At 34.4% G+C, this 14,079-nt stretch overlaps 1 protein-coding gene across 7 annotated transcripts in view; it reads left to right on the plus strand.

Annotated features, from left to right (window-relative positions):
* The window catches only part of TUT7 (terminal uridylyl transferase 7), a 91,617-nt gene that overhangs the window by 40,429 nt on the left and 37,109 nt on the right, over positions 1-14,079 (plus strand). For all 7 annotated transcript variants that reach the window (XM_056803884.1, XM_007497908.3, XM_007497910.3 and 4 more), the window contains 9 exons: positions 899-1,989; positions 2,347-2,497; positions 3,824-3,910; positions 4,926-5,026; positions 6,737-6,794; positions 10,940-11,043; positions 11,510-11,599; positions 12,239-12,352; positions 13,563-13,640. In XM_056803884.1, coding sequence (XP_056659862.1) covers positions 899-1,989; positions 2,347-2,497; positions 3,824-3,910; positions 4,926-5,026; positions 6,737-6,794; positions 10,940-11,043; positions 11,510-11,599; positions 12,239-12,352; positions 13,563-13,640 — 1,874 coding nt within the window. The remainder of the gene's footprint in view (positions 1-898; positions 1,990-2,346; positions 2,498-3,823; positions 3,911-4,925; positions 5,027-6,736; positions 6,795-10,939; positions 11,044-11,509; positions 11,600-12,238; positions 12,353-13,562; positions 13,641-14,079) is intronic.

A 14,079-nucleotide genomic window follows, 5' to 3' on the forward strand; every position in this document is an offset into this window, starting at 1 on the left:
ATGTTCTTTTGCATAGGGCTTGTTAAACCAAATCTACATTTCAGTGAAACACTGATATATTCAATAGGCATAGGAAAGTGGGCTGGCCTCTTAAGCCATTTTCAACTTTTAAAAGTTAGCCTATTCCATAGTTGAAGCTCATATAGAAATCTAAATTTTGCCCCTATAAAAACATTTTTTTAGAACTTCTTCATAATTGTAGCTGAAGGAATCTTCAGTATGGGATTCCCTTATTTTTGCTTGATTTTTTTTTTCAAGCTTTATGTTGCATAAGAGGGTTTTTTGCATTTTGCATAAAATTCTGTGTGCAGTCATGGGGATCTCACATTTTTAAACCCTCCCCTGCAGTTTCTCTGGCTCAGCTCTTCTGGCCAATTGCCTACCCTGCTGGAGTTTTAGGGGAGGAGAGCAGATTGTGAGAAGTGGTGTCTCCTCCTCGTGCCTCCCTCTCACCCCTGGAATTCAGTCCAGCCAGTTCAGTGATGGGGCTTCACAGGGCGGAAGAGTGGAGGTAAGCTCTACAAAGTGACTGGCTGAGTGGGGGAGACAGAGCACTCAGCAGAGCCGTTCAGTATAGGATGTAGTCCCTAAAGGCTTAAGAGCCAGATTGATAATTTCTTTTCCTCTGCCACTATCACATAACTAGATAAGAAAGGGATACTGGAATTGTTCAAGGTGGGTTGGTTATAAGAGAGAATTAACATTTGGAGTTGCTTCATGTGAGAGATTTCTTCATATAAGAAAAAAATTTTTCCCCTTCATCTTGACTACAAAATTAAAATAACCACACTTGAGAAATAGTATTAATTTTGCCTGGTTTATTGTTATTTTTTAATCTATAATACATTGATTGCTTTTAAGGCAAAATATAAAGGTGTTATATTTTTTGTTGTTACAGATCCATACTCCGTTAAGAGGAACGTGGCAAGAACCTTGAACAGTCAACTAGTTTATGAATATATACTTCATTGTTTACGAGCAACATATAAATATTTTGCTATCCCACACAAAAAAACAACAAAGACAACCCCCAAAAAACCTCTGAATACAAATATAGACGCCTCTGAAACTTCCAAACACCTAGAAGATGATGTAAAGCCTGACCCTGAAGTACAAGTAATAAATGACAAAATCATGATTATTGGTGACTGTGTTGATTCTACCAATACTGAAGAAACCTTCAAGACACATCAGAGAAATGCTATAAAAATGTTTGATGGTTTTGAAAGCCCAACAGAAGAGGTAGGAGATGTGCAAGTTGTAATCAACCAGGGAGACTTCGATTGTATTATTGAAGAAGTAATTTTTGATGATTCTGAGGATTTCAAACCACGTTGTGAAGAACCAGAAAGTGGAAATGAGGAGGAGGAGGAGGAAGAAGAAGAAGAACCTGACATAAGACAAGACTGGCAGAAAAATTTGACAACTATGAATCAAGAATTAGATGATGACAGTGAAAATGGGGAACTGCTTGCCCATACCAATGACCATGATATGGAGAATGACAGCATTTCAGATTTAGAGAGTTTCCAAAACATTACAATAACTGAAAGGGATGACTTTGTTACTGTAGATGACAAAGCAGACATGGATGAGGAAAGCACAGATGAATTAGAAGACTCAAACAAGTTTGCATATTCAGTACAGGGCCAGACATCAGAAATCGTTAATTCAGATGATGAGGAAGAGGAAGAAGAAGAAGAAGCCAGGCCTGCCATTAATGAAAGGAATACTGTTACTGTACAAGATGAGTTGGACAACACATATAGATATAGGGATGAGGATGTCCTCTCTGAAGAGGATGGATTGGCTCTTCCTGTTAAATATGAAGATTTGAAAGAACTTAGTAAAAATGTAGATGAACCCTTGCTAATGGAATTAAATGAAAAGCAACCTCTTAAGGAAGAAAATGCATTTGAGGAAGATTCAACTGTAGATCATTTGGACCTATTTTATGAATTTAGTAAACCTGTCTTCACCAAAGGCAAGGTAAAAAATTTAACCTCCAAAGAAACAGCTCAGATGTAGTTAAAAACTTTATATATGCAAATTTAGTTTTTATTTATTTGAATGGGCTTACTGAACTGATTGTTGTAATTAATTATCCATTTGATCTTTAAGCCTAATTTGGTTAACCAGGCTCCTTCCTAGATTTTAGCAGTCCTCCAGTTACCTGCTCAAAATGATTAAAAGTTGCTGAATATTCCAACTATACTATACCAAATCCCACCTCTGATGATAGTTTCACTTTGAGAAGTGACAAGTGTAAAATATTTACTAGAGAAGATTAGGAATTACCCCATATTAGAAAGTGCGTTTAAGTCTTTGCTTTTCCCATTCTTGTAGCCTCCTACTGTAGTATGCAGTTTGTGCAAGCGAGAAGGTCACCTAAAGAAGGATTGCCCAGAAGACTTCAAAAAAATTGAACTGGATCCTTTACCACAATTAACAACCAGATTTTCAAACATCTTAGATCAAGTTTGCATCCAGTGTTACAGTAAGTTGTCGACATTTCTTACTAGTTTCTAAGAACATTAAAAGTAAGTTTTCCAAAAATTGCCAAATTGGCTGATAGCTTGAGATATTGAGAAATCATATTTTATTATTTATCTTTATTTCATTTCTAACTGTCCTTCTATTCAGTGTTCATTATAAAAATTCCCTTAATATATTTTTTAACCTTTACCTTCTGTCTTAGAATCAATCTTGTCTGTTGGTTTCAAGGCAGAAGAGCAGTAAGGACTAGGCCAGTGATGGCAAACCTTTTAGAGACCAAGTGCTCAAACTGCAACCTCACACCACATGTGAGCCACCCATTTACCTTTCTAAGGGGAGGGAGGAAGCACTTCCATTAGACGGCTGGACAGAGGGACAGATGATATGAGAAATGTCCTCAGGCAGGGTGGAGAGGGAAAAGGGAGCCATCCCCTCTGGCACACGTGCCATAGGTTTACCAACACAAGGCTAGGCAGTTGGAGTTAAGTGACTTGCCTTGGGTCACACAGCTAAGTCTTATGACTAGATTTGAGCCCAGAACTTCTCCTCTAGGCCTAGCTCTCTATCCACTGAGCCATCTAGCTGCCCTAATTTTTCTCATTGTTAGGGTTACAAATTTGAACTGAGATGAGTAAAATACTATAGTATCAGCAAAACTGATACTCTTTTCATTTTAGGCATTATAAATAAAAATGAGTATCCAACTAGTCAAAGCCATCTCTTTGTTTAACCAGTGTTATTTAATTAACAAAAATCTATTTCCTCTTCTCATCCCACCACACACTTGCCCTCTTTCCTACCCATGAAACAAAACAAAACCCCCTTGCAACAAATATACTTAGTCAAACCAAACAAATTCCCATCTTGGATATGTCCAAAAAATATATGTATCATTCTATACTCTTCAGTCCAGTCATCTCACGGAAAGGAGATAGATAGTCTTCTTCATCATCATTTCCCAAAAATCATAGAAGATTGATCAGAGTTCTTAAGTCTTTCAAAGTTGTTAAAAACAAACCATATTAAACAAAATAATGTTTCAAAAGTATCAAATTGATCAGTCAGCACCACTTATTTTTAATAATACCAAAGTGTAGTTTCTTTAGATGAAATAATTTCAATAACTCTTGGTAATTTATTGTTACTTTCTTTAGATAGGGCTGTGTTTTTATTTTGTGACTATATTGCTTCAACAGTAGTGTTACCCACTCAGAAGATGCTTAGAATTTGGGAGTGGGGGTTGAGTTTTTTAACAAAAGCTTGATTCTTCTAGCTCTTGAGCAAAATTTTGAAAGCCTTAAAAAGTGTTTCTACTGATTTTAAACAGAGGATTTTTCTGCAACCAATTTAGAAGATCAGGCTCGTGAACATATACGGCAAAACCTGGAAAATTTCATAAGACAAGAGTTTCCAGGTAATATAATTAATATTTTTTTCTTAACTTAATATTTCTAGAAGATCAGTAATTTTGTTCCACACTTACTTGGGGAAAAATAAATTATGTATCTAGTTGTAGTTGATACAGAAAATCCTAGTATATCAACAGGATAAATATTGAAATACTATTTTCATTAACAAATGTCATGCATATATTGTTTCCATTTGAAGTTTTAACCAAATTTTTAGATCACATCTCAAAAATAATTTTTCCAAGTAGGAAATGTAATAACTATATGCTATAGATGTTATCTTGAAACATATACATCTTAAGACTTTTGACAGTGACACATTTTTCTTGCTTTATATAGTTTACCTTTAATAAAAACAGACTTTGAGATAAATAAGAGATGGGATTCTAAAACAAAGCAGAAATTAAGAAAGAACAATGTTTGTCTTCAGTGAAATCATAAGCGAGTTGGGACCTTAATTTGTGTATTTTTTACATTTGAAAGTTTTAATTCTAAATTTTTTTACACACAAAAAAAGGTATTTTCTGTTATCAGAAGTATCTAATTCATCAACTGATAGTTAGCTACTCTCAGCAATACTACAAGGATCCTGATCAGAGAGACTTATGACAATTCTGAGAGACTTATGACAAAGATTGTTATTCCAGAGGAAAAAATTATTCAAGTAGGAATGCAGAAGTATGATTTTTCACTTGTTTTGGTTTGGGAGTTTTGGTTGTATATGATTGTTCTCTTACAAAATTGAACAATATTGGAAATAATGTTTTATAGGAAAATACATCATGTATAAACCAGATAGAATTGCTTGCCAGTTCTAGGAGGAAGGGGAGAGTGTTTAGATCATATAACTTCAGAAAATTTATGTGTAAATTTGTTATTACATGTAATTGGTAAAAAAAAAAATAAAGTACCTTTATTTTTAAAATTATCTAATTCAATTGGCCTTTCTTGAAAATGCCTATTTGAAAATAAAATATGTCCTCAAAAAATTAGTTACCATTTATTATGTATTTCTAACAGGCACCAAATTGAGCTTATTTGGTTCTTCCAAAAATGGATTTGGGTTCAAACAGAGTGACCTGGACATCTGTATGACAATTGACGGACTTGAAACTGCTGAGGTATGGTGATGATGATGATGATGGAAATGTAATTATATTTTGACTTTACAAACCATTTCCCTTATGATAATCCTATGAGGTAGGCAAGAAAAAGACTGTCATCCTCAATTTATAAGTGAGAAAACCAAACTTTAGAGGCAAAATTTGCCCACATTTACACACCTAGATGATTAAAACCAAGTTCCAAACCTAATTTCTCTGCTGGGTACTGACCCAATGTTTTTTCTTTTATACTACACAGTCCTGGATAATTATATATAATTACATTTGCTATGATAATAAGAGTCAATAAATTTTTTTAAACTATCAGATACTGTACTTCATTGTGGTTATTTTCCCAGATTTTGGATGATGCTTAAATCGTCTTGAATTATTCACATCCATAAAATTGCTAAAGGTGCGACCAAATAATTTGTTTGACTCTGGATACAGTGGCCAACCAGCAACCACTGCATAAAAGGGAAATCTAAGGGATGTAACTTGAGGAGGAGAACAGAAGTCGGGAGAAAGGGTTAACAAATTGAGAAAGACACACAGATCAATTGAATGATAAGTTCCTTTAATATCTTCCTTTGTAAGGCCTTCAGTGAAGGAAGATATGAATAACCAAGAATACGTGGAATGGAGAATTCCTAGATGGGAATAGAGGTGGACAAGAATGGCTGTAGGAAAGATGGGGAGCCTAAGCTCCTGTTGAGTGGGAAACAAAAGAACAAAGGAAGAAGATCTTTAGAGACCATAGTAGAGCTCCAGAGAAGGAGCGATCCATATGGCCAGCAGCCAGGTTGGGGGGTGGGGGGGCAGCGCCATTCTTTTATTATGGCAATGACTGTGAGGTACGTACTACTTATGTAACAACACATAGTGGATTCGCATTGGTTTGCAATGTTGATGACGTACAAGATAGAGGCGTGAGTAAATTCAGCCCGCTCTTTCAAAACTCTTAGAACAAAGACCGCATGGCCAGGTCATAAATCATGCATTGGAATGCTGTCTGACCAGGCCAGAGCTGAGCCCTCTGTGGCTCAGGCCCAGAGATTCTTCTGGCCTCTGAGCTGTCTCATTAACTGCTCTGACCAAGTATAATATAACATCAATACATCAACCACATTTTCCAGATGTATATGCCTGGAATCCTACACTGGATAGCAGAAAATTCTCATTTTTCATAGAATTTTAGAGTTGAGAAGATCCCTGCTAGTCTAATTTTTCACCTGGTATAGAAATTCCCTCTCTAACATCCCTACTATATGAACTTTTCCCCCTCATATGTATCATGGACTGGATAATAGCATAATACTGGAATTCTGGAAAGCAGTAACATTTCTAAAGTCCATTTTAATTAGTTGGGCCAGAAAAAACTATATTCTTAAAATAGCTACAATGTTAGAGGATTATAAGGTATTCAGACTTATTTTTTAAATCCTAATTTCTGTTGATCTTACTGAATCATTTATTAAGTACCTTTTATGTATTGGGCATACAAAGAAAAAAATTAAAACAGTTTCTGCCCTCAAGGTACTTATATTTTATCACGGTTCTACCATTCAAACAATGGTCTTCTAATTCCAAACCCATCTCTACAAAACCACTCTGCTTCTGAATTGAAATGAATTTGGAAGTTTTAAAGGTAAAGAAAATTTTCATCATGCTAGTATTTTAAGAAAATATCTTTAATATTGATGTAATGATTTGTTACTTTTATTCCAGGGATTAGATTGTATAAGAATGATTGAAGATCTATCAAGAGTCCTCAAAAAACATTCAGGTACTTTATAAACTAATCAGATTTTGCCTTCTTTTTAGTAAGCCTTGAAATTACCTAAAATTTTAACAGTATAGCATCGTGATTAAGGCTAAATATTTTTGTTACCTTAAATTTTCCATCTTGAAGCTTTTTTTGGTAAAAATTTTCCTTGTAATTAAGCAAAAATGTTTTTGGCCTACTTTAAAAGAGGACAGAAAAACTTCATGTAACCGTGTGGTATTGTATGCGTTTTGAACTGACTTGGGTTTTAGTTCATTACAAAACAGGTACCAGAGGGGCACAGCATGTTATTTTGGAAAAGCTTATTCTTTTACCTACATGGGGATAGACATAATATAAAGTTTGTACGTCTTAAGTTTAAAGTGCCATCTACTTCTCCTTAAGTCTTCATCAGCAGTTTATAGCTACCACTAATGCTATAAAGGACAGTGGTAAACTTATTTTTCCCTTCATAAAAAGTACATCGAACTGTTTTTCATACTTTCAAAGAGAGGCATGGTTGTAGTGCTTAAATTCATAATGCACACACCTGCTATAAGAGTTGAAGGCTTCTTTTCCTTTGTACTCTTTATTTCTAGGAGTTTGAATAAAGACTTTACCTGTTATTGAAAAAATCTTAAATCTTTTCCTCCCCATGTTTCTAGTAGAATTGAAAGTTAGTGTGTGTGTTAGTTGGTTTTATATATAAGAATGGCATTTGTAAAATTAGACTAGGCAACTGGCTGGAAGTATCAAATTTCAACATTTTGTGTTGAATAATTTAATGCGAACTATGGCCTACAAACAACATTTCTTTACCCAAGAATGTCTTAGAGAAATATTTAAGATTAAAAATTAAGGATGAGGAGAGCTAGGTATCTTAATGAATTGATAGCTAGACCTAGAGATAGGAAGTCCTATATTCAAATGTGGTCTCAGACACTTCCTGGCTATATGACTCTAGGCAAGTCACTTAACTTCCATTGCCTACCCTTACCACTCTTCTGACTTGGAACCAAATATTAATTCTAAGATGAAAGGTAAAGGGTTTTGACGTTGTTGTTTTTAAGTTAAGGATATATACAAAATATTAGGTGAATCAGGAATATGATGATGGCTACAGAATTCTGGTAAAAATAAATTTACTCTTAAATTTATGGCAGATTCATTCTACAAATAATTATAATGCATTTGCTATGCAAAAACCATTTTAATAAGTTCCTAGGGATACACACACACACACACACACACACACACACACACATACACATATACACAATTATAGGAAAAAGTTAGGAAGAAATTTAAAGTTTGCTTATTTTATAGCTGAGGAAACTAAGGCACAGAGACTTGTCCAGCAAGTAAGTTTCTGAATTAGAAAGAATTATTTTCCTTAAGGAACTTATGTTCTAATAGTGAAGATATGACATATATACAGTTGAGTGTATTACAAAGTGGTATGTGATAAAGAGCCAAGATAAGTTAAAGACATATTGTGGAGTATTTGACTCTTCCTTTGATGCTTAAAACTATAGGCAGTAGAGAACCACTGAAAGTTTTTGATCAGAAATGTGACATGGTTAGACTCCTGCATTAGGAAAAAGAAAATGATTTGGTGAATGAGACTGGAAAAAGGCAGACAAATAGGAACAGAATTAGGAGCAAGAACTGTAACAGAAATCAGTAAGGAGGGAATAGTTACCAATATCAATTGCTATTAAAAAATCAAGAATGAAGATTGAAAATGTTGTTGGATGTGGAAATTAAGAAGTCATTGATACCCTCAAAAAAAAAATAGTCATAGTCGAGTAGTGAAAATAGAAGCCAGATTGCAGGAGTTTGAGGAGTGATTTGAATATGAAGAAATAGAGATGGTAAATTTAGACTCTTCTTTCTAGAAATTAAATAGTAAAGAAGGTTTTTGTGGAGGAATGAGCAGAAATAGAATTTGGAGGTGGGGGTAACATGATCAAGCAGAGGTGGGTGGAGTATTTGTTTTCTTCAAAGAAACTTGACCTTACAGACAAAGATAGAGGAATCAGGAGAAAGGGAGAAATCAAAGATGAAGTTACTCAAACAAGATTTTGTAGGTTGTAGGAAGGGATGAGCTTAAAGGAATTAAATAGATTTGAAACTGTTTATTTTCATTAAAACCAATAATATTTATTAAACACTTTTTATGTGTGCGTCCCTAAAAGAACCATTAGACGTGGGTGAAGGGAACTGTCTATTAGGATCACGCATGGGGTCTTACCTGCATCCCTGCACTCCTAGTTATGTCATCTACTGCAGGTTACGTGACTAAGTTTGAACTGGACATAATTGAAGTTGACCCAGAAGGAGAGGGAGGAAAAAAGGTAAAGGTTCAAGAGAAGGAAGAAGTAAGGTCTCTTTCTGGAGAACCCGGCCAAGGGAGGAAGGTGGCTGAGGGAGCCATGTAGAGAGCACCCACATAACTAAATAGAATAGGTTTTTCTCTAATTCTCTGCTTCTACCTATCCAAGTAAATACTAATAAACTTTATCGAAATTAAGGACCAGAGTCCTAAATTTTATTCCTTACAGAAGGAGAGGGGAATACAAAAGAAATATCAACATAGTCTCTTCCTTCTACTTGATAATCTTAACAGTCTCATTAAGGCAGTAAGGCACATTAAAAAAAAAAAAAGTGTCCATTGGTGTGCAGTTGTACCAGTAGGAGTTCAGATAAAAGAGGAATTCCATTATCTTTTTATTTTTAATATTTTTCCATGGTCACATGATTCATGTTCTCTCCCTTCCCTCTTTGCCCCCCTCTCAACTGACAAGCAATTCCACTGATTTACATATGTCTTATTACTCAAAACCTAGTTCCATATTATTCATATTTGTAATAAAGTAATCTTTTATAAACCACAACCCGAAATCATATACCTATATAACCAAGTAATAAATCGTGTGTCTTTCTTTTACTTTTCTATTCCCATAGTTCTGTCTCTAGGTAAGGATAGAATTCTTTTTTATAAGTTCCACAGGATTGTTCTTGAGCATTGCATTGCTGTTAGTAGCAAAGTCTATTGCATTTGATTGTCCCATAATGTTCCAGTTACTGTGTACAATGTTCTCCTGGTTCTACTCATTTCACTCCACATCAGTTCATATAGAAACCAAACAGTTCATCATTCCTTATAACACAATAATAAGGAATTCCATTATCAAATGGAACCAAATGGTCTGGGAATAGTCATGGAAGTGATAGAACTTGAAATGGAAATGATTTAGAGAGGTAGAGGTCAAAGGAGAGCATTCCAGGACAAGTAGAACAAGAATGACAATCTGAGGAGTTACTTGGCAGTTACTAGGTAACTACTAAGACTTAATAGTTATTTAACAAGCACTGATTGAATATTATGTACCAGACCTTGCTCTCAAGGATCTTATATTGTAACAGGACAGACATGTAAATAAATAGGTATGTATGATATATACAGAGCAGATGAAAAATAACCTTAGTGGAAAAGGTTCTAACAGCTGGGTAGACCAAGAATGATCCTCCTATATAAGGTAACATTTAAACTGAGTTTTGAAGGAAATCAGGAATCCAAAGAGGCAGAGTATTCTAGGCATGAAAACAATAATTGCAGGAAGAGGAGGGTCATGTTTGAGAAACAGCAAGTAGGGTAGTATAGCTGGATCATAGGGTCTGTAGGAGAGGGATAAAGTGTTATGTAAGAAGACTGGAAAGTTGGAAGGAACTAAGTCATAAAGAGTTCTAAATATTAAGCAAAGGATATTTGATCCTGGAGGCAATATACTTTCTCCATTGTGTTTGCTTTTCTAGATGGGGGAAAACCACGTACTGCCTTTCAAATGGCTTTCTTTTTCTTTTATTTCCTGTCTTAACTCCTTTTTTTAAGCAAAGCAAATAAAACTTATGTCTGGGTTCAAAATAGACATGTCTAACATGATAGAGTTTTGAGATAACACAAAATAGTTTTCCTAGTCATTCTGCTCCACATTTCTGTAAATACAATGGTATAGGATGAATGAAGTCAGGTTTAATTACAGAATAAGACTAAGTCATAAAAATAAATGTTTATCTATGGACTATTTAGAGAATGTTGTTATTGTATTAAATAATCCTAAATGATAATATATAAAGTGATAGTGTTAAATTTTCCATCCTAGGACTCAGAAATGTCTTGCCCATTACTACAGCAAAAGTACCAATTGTCAAATTCTTTCATGTGAGAAGTGGTCTGGAAGTGGATATCAGTTTGTATAATACATTGGTAAGAGTCTTCCCAAATATTTTCTTAGTTTGTAGACAAATAAGAATTCATTTCCTTTGGTCTTTAGAATTTATTGTTATTAGTATTAGCATTAACTTAAATACTAACATTTCTTGAAGGATTTGAGTTACTTAGGTGGAAAAGTGTACTGATTCAGCCAGCCTATATCTTAAATGATATGTTTAAAATAAGAATAAATTAACAAAATTTATGTTATCTTGTTAACGAAGGATGCTAAGTCATCTATATTCAATAGCATTTTCTTGATCCTTGACCATAGTTCTTTTACATTTCATCTTGTATCTTGAGCAAGTCTTTCACCAATAGCATCTAGTTTTATTCATATTTATTTTTAATTCTGAAAAGAACTGAATAAGTTAGTTTGTTATTCATTGAATTGTGTTTTGGGAACTTTTTCTTCAAGTATATGATTGCCCTACAGTGTAATTTCTGGTTCTTTTAACAGGCCCTTCATAATACCAAGCTTTTAGCTGCTTATTCAGCTATTGATCCCAGAGTAAAATATTTGTGTTATACTATGAAAGTATTTACAAAGGTGAGTAATACAAAAGAATGTCCATTGTGACTTATTAGGAAATAAAATTATCTTATTCCTTTAAATGGCTGTGACCATTATAAATTGTTTTAAAATATCAATAGAAGATAGAACCTGTGTTATTTCCTTCAATTGAAGAGTTACAATTTATTATAGAGGGATTACTGGGGGGAAATAGTGAACTAGATTAAAACCAACCTGGTCTTGAGTACTTACTTGCAAACTATATAAAACCTAAGGCAAATCACTTGACTGTATCCTCATTTGTAAAATGAAGATGATATTATACTCCTTGCTGTTTACCTCATAGAACTTTGAAAAACTCACATGAGATAATAATATATGTGAAACTGTAAATTGCTATGCAGAGAGTAAGATATTTGAGGATATCTAAAATCCATCATCCATACAAACCATTATGATTTTTAAATTTTTTCATATGATATGATAACTATGATAATGTATTCTTGTTCTACTTTTCTTTATTTTAGTGCTTTGGGGATAATTTATGATTTTCATGTCATCCCATAACTAAAAGTTGTATCTCATGCAAATAGAAGTCAATAAAATACATGTCAACTTAATTACAAAAAAAAATAAGGCTTTTGATACCATTTTTCTTTCTTCCATTCCTTATAGATGTGTGATATTGGTGATGCATCAAGAGGCAGCTTGTCATCATATGCATACACTCTTATGGTGCTCTACTTCCTACAACAGAGGGATCCACCAGTAATTCCTGTTCTTCAAGAGGTGGGCCAGGGGGTACTACTGGGACATATAATCCCTTTTCACTCTAAAATTTTATAGTTGTAATAGATGATATCTTGGTGTGTATATTGGATGGATGCATGCATTGTCTCTTCCACATAGTTCTGCAATTAGCCTATATGCAGTAAATATAGTTTTACTGAAAGACATTGTTCGAATGTTGAACTTAAATCTATGGAGGTTACTCTAATGGTGATAAAATCCATCCTCAACACCACTGCCCAAGTCACCATCCGAATGTCTCTCACATAGAATGCTGTCTCTTCCCTTTACTCAAGACCTTCAGTGGCTCCCCCGTTGCTTAAAAGATTCTCCAGTCTGCCTTCATTCTACTTGTAGGCAAGGAGTAGAAAGGGCATTGTTATGTACTTCACACTGCACGATAGGAGTGAGAAGAAGCCCAAATTCAAATCCTACCCAAGGCTCTTAGTAGATATATGACCATGAGCAAGACTCACTGAAATTCTTTGAATCTCGGTTTCCTCCTCTGCAAAATGAGGATAACAGTGTCTGCTTTTCATGAAAGTCAGATGAGATCTTACATGTCTGGCACTGTGAAAGCCTCAAAGTACTCCGTAAATGTCACTGTTTATTGACTTCTGTGTTTCACTGTCCTGTAATATTGGAGGATACCGAGATTCTCTCTAAGATTCCTTCTACACGTTCTTATGTTTCAGGCTTATTTGAATAATCGCAATTCTGTGGTTGCTTCCTGCTCGCCCCTTGTGTGTACTGTTCCTCCATAAAGGGAATGGAACACACACATACATGCATGCAGACTTTCCCTTCCTTTAAGGCCCAGTTCAAGTCATATCTCCTCTATAGAAGCTTCCTTAATCACCTACTATGTCCTTCCCCTAATCAAAGGTGATTTTACCTTCTTCCAATCTTTCATGATGCTCCATTTGAACTTCTCATATGAATATCATATTCCTTCCCAATGTCGCACATCTAATGCTGTCTCCCTTATTCAAGACCTTCAGTGGCTCCCTGTTGCCTAAAAGATAAAAGACTTAACCTGGTATATATATAATAAGACCCTCCACTATCTGCCTTCATTCATTATATTAGATTAATGTGCATGTGTTATTCTTCCCTTCCCAAAGTTAAATTACAAGCTCCTAGTATTATGCCTTAGTATTTAATAAATGTTTCAATTGAATTAAATAACCATTTCCAACATCAATTTTAGATATATGAAGAAGAAAAAAGACCTGAAATAATTGTTGATGGTTGGAACACTTATTTTTTTGACCGAATATGTGACTTGGTAGGTATTTTCAGGATATTTTTTCCTTGTATTTTGCAAATATAAGAAAAATCAATGTAAATATTTTAAAATATGAACTCTAACCATTTGAAGTAAGTAGCCTAAAATTGGATACATAGATTAACTATACAATTAAAAACTACCAGAATATGTTAGAAAAAATTATTTCACTTTGACTGTGAGAGAGAGAGAGAGAGAGAGAATCTGTTTTAAAATCTATATATAGCCAAGCCAATCTGTGGATTAAAGATTACATGAACATATTGTCTCATCATTTTTATCAAATTTAAAAACAACCAAATTGAGGCACATAGATCAATTTTGCAGAATAAAAATCAAATTCTCAGAATGTGTTTCTACTTTTTTTCACTGAGAAGCTGTGTGTTCTGGGAATATAGTCTTAGAAGTGAGAGTTTTCTTTGACACCTCAAGGGGACAT

This window comes from Monodelphis domestica, chromosome 7 (genome assembly GCF_027887165.1).
Source record: "Monodelphis domestica isolate mMonDom1 chromosome 7, mMonDom1.pri, whole genome shotgun sequence".
Taxonomy (NCBI): domain Eukaryota; kingdom Metazoa; phylum Chordata; class Mammalia; order Didelphimorphia; family Didelphidae; genus Monodelphis; species Monodelphis domestica.